The sequence below is a fragment of the Neolamprologus brichardi genome, chromosome 18 (genome assembly GCF_056152115.1).
Source record: "Neolamprologus brichardi isolate AB-2024 chromosome 18, ASM5615211v1, whole genome shotgun sequence".
NCBI classification, from domain to species: domain Eukaryota; kingdom Metazoa; phylum Chordata; class Actinopteri; order Cichliformes; family Cichlidae; genus Neolamprologus; species Neolamprologus brichardi.
Genome location: NC_142121.1, coordinates 24,754,660 through 24,767,911, shown reverse-complemented (window position 1 = coordinate 24,767,911; position 13,252 = coordinate 24,754,660). Strand labels below are relative to the sequence as shown.

The window sequence follows — 13,252 nt, the reverse complement described above, 5'->3', positions numbered from 1 at the left end:
ACATACAAAAGGACACATATAAGAAAAATGCCTTTATTTGACAGAAAACAGTACATCAGCAGTGTGTTTGTATGATCTGAGGGAACGCACCTTTTACTGAAATGCAATAGTAGTTGTTCAAAGAATAGTGAAAATACAAATACCATGGCTTCATGTTCAAAGCTATGTAAACTCAAATTATTGTGATCAAAAAAAAAAAAAGTTTGAACTGTAAAACTGTAATCATCACCATCCAGAGCCATGTAAAAATACTGCTGCATTTCTATGCTTTCAAACATGACATGCTAACTTACAGTGTCAGTAAAACATAAAAAGCAATAGCAGGAAATAAAAACACTTATTAAAACCAATTAAAATGTAACACACACACAGATCAGTCGTGTACATAAAGGTTTGCGTTTTCAACACTGAGCTTAAACAGCTGTTAACTAAACATAACACTGCATTGTGTAGAGCACCATAACCAGCTGCCGGACTTTAGTAGAGGTAAAAATGAAAACTCAGAGCACCCTTACAGGATTATAAGGTCATATGTTTAAAAAATAATAATTAAAGACCACAGTCTTTGTTTAGGTTAGGGAAAAAAATCTGCAGAATGTCTGCATATAAAGTCTGCTTCAGTTTAACTGCATACAAACCTTCATGGAGCCGTTAATTCGAGCATTGAAAAGACTTTACCAGCAAATGTCTCAAACAAGTCTGTGGGAGAGATAGAGGAGAGTTACTTGTTTAGGAATATACTGTAGGTCATATTAAATGCAATTAACCATGAGAAATTCAGCCATACTGTAGTGATTACTGCCTTTCTGTGTACCTTGGCTATAACTCCTCCTTCTCCACCTGCTCACCCTTCACCTCTGCTTCTACGTCTGCAGCGGTGTCTTTTATATGAGCCAGCATATCAGCCATAAGGGCTTCTTCGAGCCGCCTCCTCACATTCTGCACCAAGTCCTCCTGCTTCCTGAGGGGCACAGACAAGAACACATAATTTCATTAATGACATAACGTCTTTCACGACTTGAAAAAAGTTTCAGGGAAGGAAAAGTGCAAATCATTTGATGTCCACCAAAGAGCTGCACACTACACCTCAGCCCACCATGTGAACTTAGAGGGAGGCTGATTTTTATTTATTTATTTTTGCTCACTCCAGAAAATCATTTCATTTTCAGACCCAAAATAAGCAATAAATAAATAAATACATTCAATTCCCAGAGACATGAAGCTTGATAACTGTAGATGATACATCCAACACATGAACACAGAAGAAATGTGCATCTCCTCTGTGGAGATTAAGTCTGTTTTTATGACTTCTACATGGAGACGTGTGCTCTAAATTTTAATATGAGCACTTCAGTCTAGAAAACTTTGCACATCATTACAATAACTAAAAATGATAACATGTTTTGGGAAATTAATGTCACCGGTGAAGGAGGATAGTATGTATGTATGTATGTATGTATGCACACTCAATAACAGGGCAAATCTTTGATACGATCTCAGACACACATTTATGTCTGTGAACACAGTAGCTTCAGAGCCGTGCTCTTCAAACCGTATGTGATTGAGGGGCAGCCAATCAGCAGACAGGTGGCATAAAGCAGCGGTCCCCAACCTTTTTTGCACCACGGACCGGTTTATGCCAGACAATATTTTCACAGACCGGCCTTTAAGGTGTCGCGGATAAATACAACAAAATAAAACTAATACCGGTACCGAAAAAAAGAAGATTTATTCATAACACACGTGAAACGACCAAGGAAAACAGAGTTAACGATAAAAACGATAACAAAATAACGTTGAAAACCGATAAAAACCCTGAAAACCATACATTTCACAACTGAGCCTCAACTCTCGTGGCCCGGTACCAAACGACTCACGGACCGGTACCGGTCCGAGGCCCGGGGGTTGGGGACCGCTGGCATAAAGTGAGGGTGGCCTTCATGGAAGAAGAGGTAAAACAGCTGACTCATGCACTCAAGTCATGCAAATCTACTTTAGCAGAGTCCAAGAATAAAAGTCAGAATAACAGGTTCCCATTAAATATACAAAGAAATAGCCCTGTTCTCTATTGTTGTTTCTCACCTGGCGTCATACACACATCACTTGAGAGCTGTCTGACATACAGCTGACCTACATTTGTCCATCACTTCCATTATAACTACTACGGCAGCAAGTACCAGAGACCAAACCAAGGACAGGGAGGTTTCTGCCTGCTGGCTGAGTAACACACATTTTCTCCTAGTGACAAGTGGTTGCCAGGTGGTCACAGACTGGTCTCAAGGCCTGTGTGACTGGGTCCTTAGTCACTTGATCCTACATTGTGACCATGATTGTCACACGTCCAAAATGATAGATAAGTTAACGTCACATGGTTAGTGGTCACGTATCAAAAAAAGAAAAAGAAGAAAAACCACATATCTGCATTTTATCTTGCTTTTCGCTAAATGGACTGAGGCTGATGTGCTGTTCTCATCATGTGAACAATGACCCATAAAAAGACACCATAGTTCAATTTGGTATAAGAATATAAATGCGAAGTATGACTCATTACAAAGCCATAAAAGAGAAGCAAAGTAAATCTCAAGATTGAACTTTTGAACACAGTGAATTTAGTTTGTTTTTCTAACATTTATATAATAATGTGCCTGAACTGAAGGTCAAATAGAAAAATAATAATGGTGACTTGTGATACAACTGTCCCAAGTTTTCAGTGTGTAACACTTGTTCTCAGTATGAAATGTCCTTGGTTCAGAACGCTCCAACAGTCAAACATCTACTGTCCTGCAATAAAAAATAAAGTGCGCTGGTTTTGGCAGTGCACAAGTTTTTGGTCATCAGCTGTAGCATGCTAGGTGGAGCTTCAGTAAATAGGTACAAAGTGCTGATTCACTATATGTTGAGCCTGAATTTAAAGCTGTATTCTTGTGTCACTGGAATAGAAAACTTCTGTGCTCAGAGGTCAAGTGACCGGCTACCAGCTTATACTAAATGTGAATACCAAGACCAGTTGCATTTGTCCGCTGACAGCTCTGACAAAGCTTTTTCAGACAAGATATTGATGTCCTCGGTGACATTACTGTGCAATTTTAAAGCCTATTTAATGGTTTTACTATTGGAGTCCAGTATGTGAACCCAGCAAGGGCCCCTTGTGGAGTTTTTCCCTCCAAGAGCTCAGCTCCCCAGGTTAATGATGCGTTCTTCACAGAAACAAGAGATTGTTAATCTGAAGTTTCACTTCCTGATTAAATAATAATAATGATAATGTTGTCTGAGGCTTTAAGGCCCTTTTTCATTTTATTTCTTACTTTAAACTGGTCACAAGCCTTTGCCTTTTGACAATATACACCTTAAAGCCATGTCCACACAGGAAGTGATTTGTAACGACCACAGAAAGTCTGGGACATTCAGCAAACTACAAGCACAAGAAGAAAAAAAAAGATGACAAACAAAAGAAACCCCCAGTAGTGACGCAAACTGGGCGGGTTGCAGGATAAACTTCTCTAAATTTCGAGGTGAGTGATGGAAGCAACAACCTATGAGTGTGAAGAGTACTGTGGATTTGTCAATACATGGTGGTCAGTTTTGGTTTCTAGACCGCTCCAAGAATAAATTGATTACCTGATTTTACCCTAAACAGATTGCCTCAGCAAGCCCAACGTTAGCGGGTTACCTGGGCAACCGGAGCCTTAGCATTAGGAGTTTTTCCTTTAAAAGAAAAATCCAAATGATTCCAAAACTGAAGCTCATCATGCAGAGTTTTGTGAGAACCTGACACTTTAAAACTGTCACTGTGGTGGCGTATGCTACATGAGAACAGAAAACAGCAGTCACTGACAGTCAAGCCATTGATTGTTGAAAACAGCAGAAGCAGAAGAAGCCACCAGCAGTGGACTCAAGCCTTCATCAGTTTCCTATGCATTAACCCTGGAGAACCCCATGGGGTCAAATTTGACCCCATGGTTTCCCTAGAAAACCAATGGGGTCGGCTCTGACCCCATGGGTTCTCCAGGGTTAATAATATCACTCAGTATTACAATTAGAAAACCAGAGCTCCTTTGTGTTAAATATGAAAGTATCTCACCTAATATCATCATCAGTCACTACAAAGGCTTTGCAGAGAGGCTGCGCAGTGTTGAGCCAGACTCCTGGATTTTTCTCCACCGCAGCAGTGAGTTGTCCAGTGATGGGCGCCGGGCTGGTGTGCAGGGCGCTGGCGATCGCAGAGAGCAGCGTTTTGTCTGAACATGCAGGCCCCACCCCTAAGGAGAAAAAATTAGGTGGTATGGGTCAACCTGGTAGAATTATTTCTGTTTGAATTATATGTGACGGATAAGTTTTAAAGGTTAACCTCACCCTGCAAGCCTTTGGGGAGATCCATCGTTTTGACCAGCTCTTCTGCTATATCGAATGCATTTAACCCGCTCAACTTCCTCTCCCAGAACAGCTAAAGAGTGAAGCAAAGAGGAAGAGGATACCTTTTGTGTATTTTAGGCACAGTGTTTCCAAAACTGAACATCTCAGTCACTCTCTCTCTCACACACACAAAAAAATTTAAATTACCATTAGAAAAAACAAACAAACACTTGACACACTTTTTCTGCTTCTGACTTACTTGTTTTGGTTGTTCCACAGCCTTCTGGGGGTCCGTCTTCACCTTGTTGTTGGGGTGATTTGTTACTTTGGTCACTGGCTGTTTGAAGATGGAAGCTGTCTGTCGAACTGGCAGCGTTGTGTTTAAATCAGGCTTAGCCTTTAAGAGAGAACCGTAAGTTAGTTTTCTACTATATGAGCAGATTTTTTTTAATGACACTTTTAAAAAGAGCCACTTTTAAAGCCAACACAGTTATCCTACTGCTTTATTTTTACTGCTGTCAATCCTGTATAGCAGTGGCTGCTGCATCCCGTATTTAATTGTGAAGAGGCTATAAAAACATTACAAGGCAATGGAATGACTACTATGACACAATGTGGCATGAAAACAAAAACGTACTAAATAGCTACAAGGAAAACACCTATCCTTCAGCTTAACAGCAGACATAAAAGGCTGTCATGATGTTAATTTTACAACATTTACCACTTGTACAGTCAACGGTCAATCATAAAACCTCATCTCTGGGGGAGGTTTACTGGTGAAGGACACAATGCACTCTATAATAGCAACTATGAAGTAACGACAGGTTTCAAATGTCAAGAGGTAATAATCTACCATCCAAAAATCATGTGCAAATTGGATATTTCAGGTTAGGAATCTAAAGTTTCAATTCACGAGAGAAAAACGTCCTTACGTAGGTAGGTTTAAGCGAACAAGTGAGCACGTCAGACTCAAGTCTGTTTTTACTGCAATTCATCTGTGATGGCTTCATGACAGAGAGGTTCCTGTGACGGTCATGAAATTTTAAGCACAGTTTGCTAAAAGGCCTCAGGCAGACAGTGTGATCAGTGTACAGCCTGATGAGCTGTGCTGTTGGTTATGATGTTTATGACAAACACTCAAATGAAGTGGCAAAAATCAGACTTGGAGCTAATAATTCAGGACTGAAATTACTCTTATTTTAGCCACAACTGATACCAAACTGGTTAAACTATACAGCTTGCTGATGCCTTACAGCCTCCTATTAATGTCAGAAAGCCTTCAAAGAACACAGAGTAATAGTAAATTTTTTGTTTAGCTTAATATATTTTTTCTTATTTATTTATTTATTTAAAAAGGGACAATGCAGTTTAACATGATTCCAACAGCATGAAACCGATGTGCTGCATACGCATCTTATTTTATTTGACTGTACTTGAGATAATTGATATATTTTTTGCATTTAAGAAAATTCTTTCTTCCAAAAATGACATTTTTATATGGCATATGCAAATAGAATCAAAGGGTTTTGCTCTTATTCTGTTTTTTGGACAGGTGTATGCAGTTAAACTAAATATGAAGAAGTACAACTTAAACTTACAGGTATACATTTTTAAGCCTCATAAACACCAGAGACCAAACTGTCTTACCCTTATTTGATGGCTGATGTCATAGAGATGGTTGTGCCTGCTGCGCTGCCCTTTGATCAGGAGTGACTGTTCGCCCCGGGAGTGGCCAGCATTCACATCAGCGTGAGGGCTGCCGCGGAATATCTGCGGCTTGTTGAGAATACGCTTAACAGGTAGACTAGAAAGAAAAACAGAAAAACCATCAAAACAAGCGTCCACCAGAGATCAACAGTATTTAAGATACATCAGTTCTGCTTATAGCAGGTACAATTCTTTAAGATAAAACAACAAGTACTTTAATATTTATCCCACAAGCTCAGAAAGTCCTGTGTGAGAGCAGCCCAAACATTAAACCCAACATATAACAAAACAGCTTAAATAAAGTAAAATAGTTAGATAAATAAAACATGTTAAAATTAAAGTCGGTGTAAAAAAAAAAGAAAAAAAGAAGAAGAAAAAAAAAAAAAAGAAATCCACAAAAGCGGCTCAATTAAATAGGAAATGAAAATAAGTCAGATAAAAAACACTCAATGAATTCTACTGTATCCATAATACAATAAAGACTTTATTATATACAAGAATAAAAACAGGCGCTTGCCCATTACTAACTGATTCCTGATCAAAGGAAAAAAGTCTGAATACACAGTTCTTCTGCATCAACACAGCTGTTTTTATAATCACATTTGAACGCTGTGTAGAAACAAAGTTAGAACAAAAAATTGCATTTAACTCAGGCTCATTGGGTTCATTCCACTATTTTTAACTGAGATGTCCAAGAGTTTAGTACTCCACAGACACTCTCAGTTACTTTTTTGAATAAGCTTTTTGACAGAGCCACACTTCGAAATGGTATCTGGGGCCACCCCAGTAGATGCGTTTTGTTTTTTTGTTAGCATGAAAATTGTGAAGGAGGGCATAAACGTAGCTGTGCATTTAGCTTAATTTGACTTACTACATTGGCACTGTTAAACTTGCACTTATTTTTCTTGAGACAATTGTGTAATCATGACCGGAGTACAAATGAATGATTTGTTAAATGTGCATTTACACTCCTTTACACTAAAAGAAAGTGAAACGATTTGTGTGTCTTTTTAAAAATAGGTTATCAGATATTAGTGACCATCTGCCAAAAATTGACTACTGGTATTTAAACTGTTCTAAATTCCTCATAAACTCTCTCATGAATGACATAGAGCCATTTTGATCCAGAAAGTACTTAGGGGTTTTGTACAACCTTCTCAAGAGGCCTGGCCAAAAGGGAATCAGAAATTGCAACACATCTAACAAAACAGCTCTAAAATATAAATTAAGTAAACACTGAGTAGGCACAATAACGTAGACTCATATAGCCTATAACTCCAAATACACAATGACATAAAAAGATATTTTCAAAGAAATAATATAAAATAACTTGTCGAGCACGGGACCCCAACAGGTGTGCTGACAACAAGTCAAGAGACGTCATTCAGGCACCTCTGTAGCCCACCCTGTGGTTAAAAGCGGTCTGACCAGCAGTAGCTGATAATATCCACGTGGTTGTTTTTGTTTGACCGTCTCTAACTGAAGCGTGTCTGAAGCGTACTCATGGTGAGCCCCACGTGAAGTTTGGAGCGCTCGTGCTGCTGTAGCTGTGACGGGCCTGCGCACTGCAAGTCAAGCGTGTGTAAACAATGAAACTTAGCTAGCTAATCAAGCTAGCAGCACCGGGACGTCAAAGTCGTAGCAAAAGCGTGTCAATTGTTGCTTGAAGCTGCAGTATTTTAAACCAAACGAACTCAACCCGCTTTAAAGTCAACTTTTAGCTACAAAAGTAATGCTGCAAATAAATTAATTAAACCTCCCCAGATCGATTCATTTACTGATGACCGTTTCTAAAGTGCCCCACGGATGTATGCAGGCGTGCGTGCATTTCCTCGTTATTACAATAACTCAATCGGTTAAACATGACAAAGTCCTACCTTTTTCTTTCCATGGTCCCGGCTGTCTCAATATTTCTGCCCCTAATTTTTGCTAATAAACGACAAAAACTTCACTACCTTATTAATATTACCACAGGCATGAATTTTGTCTGCTAGCTGTCTGTCTCAGCTCGAGATCTTGCAGATCTCGAGTGCAGATCACTCCGCCGTATTAGTAACTTATGCGTCACACGCTGTAAAGTAGTCCGAAAGTAAAGCTCGCGCAGGTCTCACGTGGGCTTTGTCATAGGCGGAAAGTAACTATGACAGAGTTTTGACACTGTAACGTTTTCATCGTGTTCATAATTATACTCAAAACTGCATTTATGGGAAAACATGTTACTTAATTGTAAAATGATATTTGTTTTTAGTTATTGTGAACTGGATATTTCTGGATAAACGGTCTGTATCTAAAGTCTAATGACACAATACAATAATGCAATTACACTAGTTTGATGCTGTAACAGGTAGGCCAGCTAGATTAAAATCCAAGTTTAACAGGCTTTATTTATTTATTTTTGTTTAATTGTTAAACTGTTACCTACACATTAATACATTTTCTATTCACTTTGTATAGAATTGAAGTCCTGGACCAGTATTTTCTACTACACCACGTTTTGTAAAAGGAGATGGAAAAAGTTTAGAAACCTTTTTTTTTTTAATTACCCAGCTGTTAATAAAAATATTAAGTGCCTTGATATTTTATAGCTTTTTAACAAAAGAGTGAAACTGTCAGTACTTTTCATTGTGACCAGTTATGAGGATGAGTAAGAGGGGCTGTTTTTAAATTTGCTTCATGCACATTTACACATTTAACTTCAGCAAGAACACAAGCAAAAGTAAATAAATCCATAAACAGCCATAATATAGGAGAAATCACACATACTTTACTTCTCACAAAAATCAAGAATCAAATTTGACCCACAGAGCACAGATGATTAGAATAAATACACGTCCTTAATCTGAACAGGGAAAGAAACCAAATGCACGTTTAAATCGTGACTGTTTTCTTCTTCGTCTGTTCATATTTTTACTGGCAGAAGAACGCTGAAATGCCAAACCCAAGGATCATTTCATTGGACGTTGGTAGTGAACAGTTCAATGCTGAATGAGCTGGAGGGTGAGAATGATGGTCTCTGGTGGCCTGCCATGCAGTGGAAGGTCCTGGCTGCAGCAGTCCGTAGTCTCTCTGTAGGTCCTTGTGTAAAAACAAAAAACAGCGCTGACCTGAGGAGGAGGAATGTACATGTGTTATAATGTGTTCAAGAAATTATCAAAGCTGGATGCTGAGGGCAAACGGAAAAGAAAAACTTAATGGAATATTAAAGCATTTTTGTTTATTAACTGTAATTTTTTTCTCGTTTGAAACAGTCATTCAAAATTGAATCAACATCAACTGAATGAACCAATTCAAAGTTAATGCCTATGAGTTTTAAATTTCAAGTGGTCACAGTCTTTTCATTAGAAGCTGCCAAATATAGTCTCAAACAGGCCACTTTCCTTAATTCTGGTCATGTGTCCTCTCTGAACTGTCCAGTCTCATTTAAGTTATTAATTTATTTATCCCAAACATCTGCCGATTACTATGTTAAAGCAACCAAACCTTTAAGGACAACAATATACAATATGACAAAAACAAAAAATCACATACAAAAACAAACTGGAAAGAAAAATAAAATATATCAATGAGTATGTCACCACAATTGTCAATACTTTCTTTTAGCAAACTGATGAAATGTGCCCCTGTTTTTCCAGAGCTGTAGTAAATACAATTCATGCTAAAGCCCTTTAATTTGATCAGACCAGAAAGTCTTTTTATGACTAGTGTTTTCCAGTGACTGAGCATAATGAGCTCCTGAATTTGTTCATTGCCTTTCTGAATGTCTGCTTTGTAAGTGAGAAATAAATGAAACCAAAAGATCGCCTGGCAGCTTTGTGTCAGATGACATCTCACATTTAGTAATCACATTTTCAATCTTCACATTATTACGACAAGCACTTCATTGTTTCCATCCTATCAGTTGAAGACTTTTCAATCTCAGCTCCGACTCTGGACATTTGTTTCGGAAATCACAGTATGTCTGCTTGTTTGTTTTTGATATTAATGTAGTGTCCCATTCTGTTCGGTTGAGTCATGTAGTTCAGGCAATACTTATTAAAGAATATATTTGGGAAACAGGGGGCTAATACTCCACCCAGTGATGCTTTTACCTCTGGATTGAGGCATGACTGTTACCATTATATAGACAGCCTGTGTGCTGGGTCAGTAAACAGGAAAAACATATATATCTATGCCCAACAAACATGTAATATTGTAGGTTTTTCTTGGCTCACAATTTGATTTTGGGGAGTGAGTACTCATGATTGGTCTGTATGCATTGGAGGAAATGAGTCTGTGTTTCACTTGACTCAAAATTGTTCGCTTGAAGACCTAAGTATGCTGAAAGACTCGACTTTTGGCCCCAACAAACCCGCGACTGTGGTACTGTGACTTGTTTTCTTTAAAGTCACATACATCCCTCTGTAGACTGGACATCCACAATGTCAAGAAAATTACTGAAAACCAAAGCTAGACTTGAGCAGTTTGAATTATCCCAAAAGATGTTAAGAATAATTATTAAAAAACAAAAAACAATAAAATATTTCTGAATGTGTTTGTTTTGAGCATCACGCACGTGTGCTGCCTGTTAGAGATAGCTGAAAACATTTAGTGTTACACAATGCCACACATGAGAAATGTGATTCTTGCCTGTTCAAACAAGTTTAAAGTCAACATAGAAGTAAAACTGGTACTGAGTAGCCTGATCAGTTATTTTTGCAACAAGCTGCATATTATGTTATTACTTACTTTATGTTCTATCACTATATATGCTTCATGATAAGCTGTTTGTTCTCATTTTCATGCAGCTATGTCAACTTCACATAAAGGACTCCCCGTTGGTTTATGGGCCACTGGTCATCGCTAACAAACCAATTATATATTCACTACAATTTGTAAAGTCTTTGGAACTATCATCACTGACTCTGGGGATGCCTGGTCCTCACTGAAGTCTCACGCCTAGATCTACCTTTACGCCACCTGTCATTCTGTTAAGCACTGTCAGTCTAACTTAGGATGTGGTTCCTGATTGTTAAATGATTATTTATTATTCAACGGTGCATGATAATCTCCCGAATGACTGTTTTACGCTGCCATTCTTTGGACTAACCTGACACATGTTAGTCATCCTTCTTGAATTTGCCGTTGATATAGGGGACATAATCCAAAATCAAACGCCAGTCTGTGAGGTACACTAGGGCTACACCTCCAGTTGTTCCCCATACTGCCATAGTTGGGAGCCTGTGGAAAGAAGACAGTGAAAATTTGTCCGTTGTCTTTCTATTAATTTCAGCATCGATTTATGAAACTGAAGAGAGAAATACATTTTATTGGGTAAAACCAAATATTCATTTTAGTGGTTTTGGTTATTAGAAGAAGAAGACAAAAGGGTTTATGCCTTTTTATCTACTGAAGCTATAAACATGCTGCAAAATGATGTAAGTAACTGTTTAGGAGAGGGGATCCTGTAACTTAATCCAGTTGGGATAAAGTTTAATGCAGCCTTTGCAGCAGATTTATTAAGAACATTAAAAACCTTCGCCCGAGATCACATGGTTTAATCTCTTAGCTCGATGTATTAAAAAAAGCGATTCCCAATCTCTTCTGTGAACAGGCAGAGTTAACAACGAAAAGATAGTTCACACTCGCATTAATACATAAAAATCATAACATCTTTAACAGACAGTCTAAAGTCAGCATGTCCCTACGACTATGACCTCAGTTGGGCTAACGGCTAATGCTAGCTAAGGACACATCGAGGTTCTTTTAAGCACAGGTCCGATTTCTTTCCGCTTTTTCTCACAGGCGCGACGTAAAAACTTCTTACCATGACTTGGCAATGGCCACATATTTCTGACCGATTACTTTACCGATCATTTTGGCTGAATTTTGTCCTCCTTACGCAGGACGTGCCACTTTAAAAGATTGGAAGCACTTCCGAGTTTCTCGGCAGCCTATATCTAGTGCGCAAGCGCAAGAGGTACTTCCGCTTACGTAAAAAATAAAAGCCTTTAATAATTAAAGACGAAGAAATTTTTTGACGCGCTTGTAAGCACCTAAGAAAATAGTAACGAACACGATTTTATGTGGCAAATCTATAAAACATCGTAATATTTCATGAAATGAGTCCTGTCTCAATTACAAAATCATTTTTGACGTTTTTTATATGGCGCTTGCAACGAAAAGTGTTTTGTTTTTTTTTTAAATTGTGCATTGTACCAAGTTGCACAGAAAAAAAAATCAGGGGCAAGGCAGTAATCCAGCATAGCACCTGTACTGTTTTTCTTGACTTCCGTCACAAGTTGCCGTGTAATTTTTGAGAGGACAGTGTTGGATTTTATGGACACAGCTGACAGCGCATGTCTGCACCCTAGTGGACTGAGAAAAAAGAACTGCATCTGGTTTCAGGTGTTACTGTGCTTTTAAATGTTTTCAAATTGAACAAATGAGTAGCGTGTGTATGTAAGATTTTTTTGAATTCATTCGTTTAAGGTGTAAGGTTTTTAATGAAGTGTGGGGGTATTACTTGCAAATGTGAAGCACGTGTGGAGACTTACCTGGCTCTGTGTAGGGGCCAGAGAAAACAAAACATGCTCAGATCTGGTTCTCAGACTGGTTTGATTTTTCCAGCTCAAAAATAAAATATACACGCTGCATTCAGTTAGGGCCATACTTTGTTGAACATAGACAATTTTTTTTGCCACCACAGTATATTTAAAAAAAAAAAAAAAAAATCAATATACATTGCAGACTTTCAGCTTCAGTTCAAGGGGTTTTTCAAAAGTTTTGAACGAAAAGTTTAAGAATTACAGCCATTTGTATACAAAGTCCCCATTTACAGAGGTTAAAAAGTAATGGGAAAATTGGCTGATGAGCAGTTTCATGGGTGGGTGAGGTCTGTTCCCTTATTTCACAACAAACGATGCAGATGTGATATCTGAAACCGATTCTAAGTGTTGAATTTGCATAATCTGCATTATTTAAATTTGCATTTAATAGATTTTCACTGCCGTTTTAAACACGAGGGCCACAGACATGTCAGTGGAAGTGAAGGAGGCCATCATTAGACTGAAAGAACAAAATAAATCTATCAGGAGACGTAAAATCAGCAATTTGGTTCTTTAAAAGAAGAAATGCACTGGGTCAGTTCAGCAACACTAAAAAAACCTGCAAGACGACAGAAGACAACTGAAGATGAAACCAAGATTAACATGTA

At 38.2% G+C, this 13,252-nt stretch overlaps 2 protein-coding genes across 3 annotated transcripts; both read right to left on the bottom strand.

Annotated features, from left to right (window-relative positions):
• Positions 1–17: 17 nt before the first annotated feature.
• On the bottom strand, positions 18–8,114 carry mbd3a (methyl-CpG binding domain protein 3a). The gene is made up of 7 exons (XM_006786653.3): positions 7,938–8,114; positions 6,001–6,157; positions 4,613–4,750; positions 4,354–4,444; positions 4,082–4,259; positions 815–961; positions 18–699 (listed from the first exon to the last, which is right to left on the bottom strand). Exons 1-6 carry the CDS (start codon positions 7,949–7,951, stop codon positions 820–822), a joined length of 720 nt encoding a protein of 239 aa, XP_006786716.1. The 5' UTR covers positions 7,952–8,114; the 3' UTR covers positions 18–699; positions 815–819.
• Positions 8,115–8,804: 690 nt separating this feature from the next.
• uqcr11 (ubiquinol-cytochrome c reductase, complex III subunit XI) lies at positions 8,805–12,021 on the bottom strand. 2 transcript variants are annotated; one of them, XM_006786651.3, is made up of 3 exons: positions 11,864–12,021; positions 11,147–11,277; positions 8,805–9,164 (listed from the first exon to the last, which is right to left on the bottom strand). In XM_006786651.3, exons 1-2 carry the CDS (start codon positions 11,911–11,913, stop codon positions 11,157–11,159), a joined length of 171 nt encoding a protein of 56 aa, XP_006786714.1. In that variant the 5' UTR covers positions 11,914–12,021; the 3' UTR covers positions 8,805–9,164; positions 11,147–11,156. The 2 variants fall into 2 exon arrangements, with proteins under 2 accessions (XP_006786714.1, XP_006786715.1); XM_006786652.3 differs by having other exon boundaries at positions 8,805–9,135.
• Between the last annotated feature and the right edge of the window lie 1,231 nt (positions 12,022–13,252).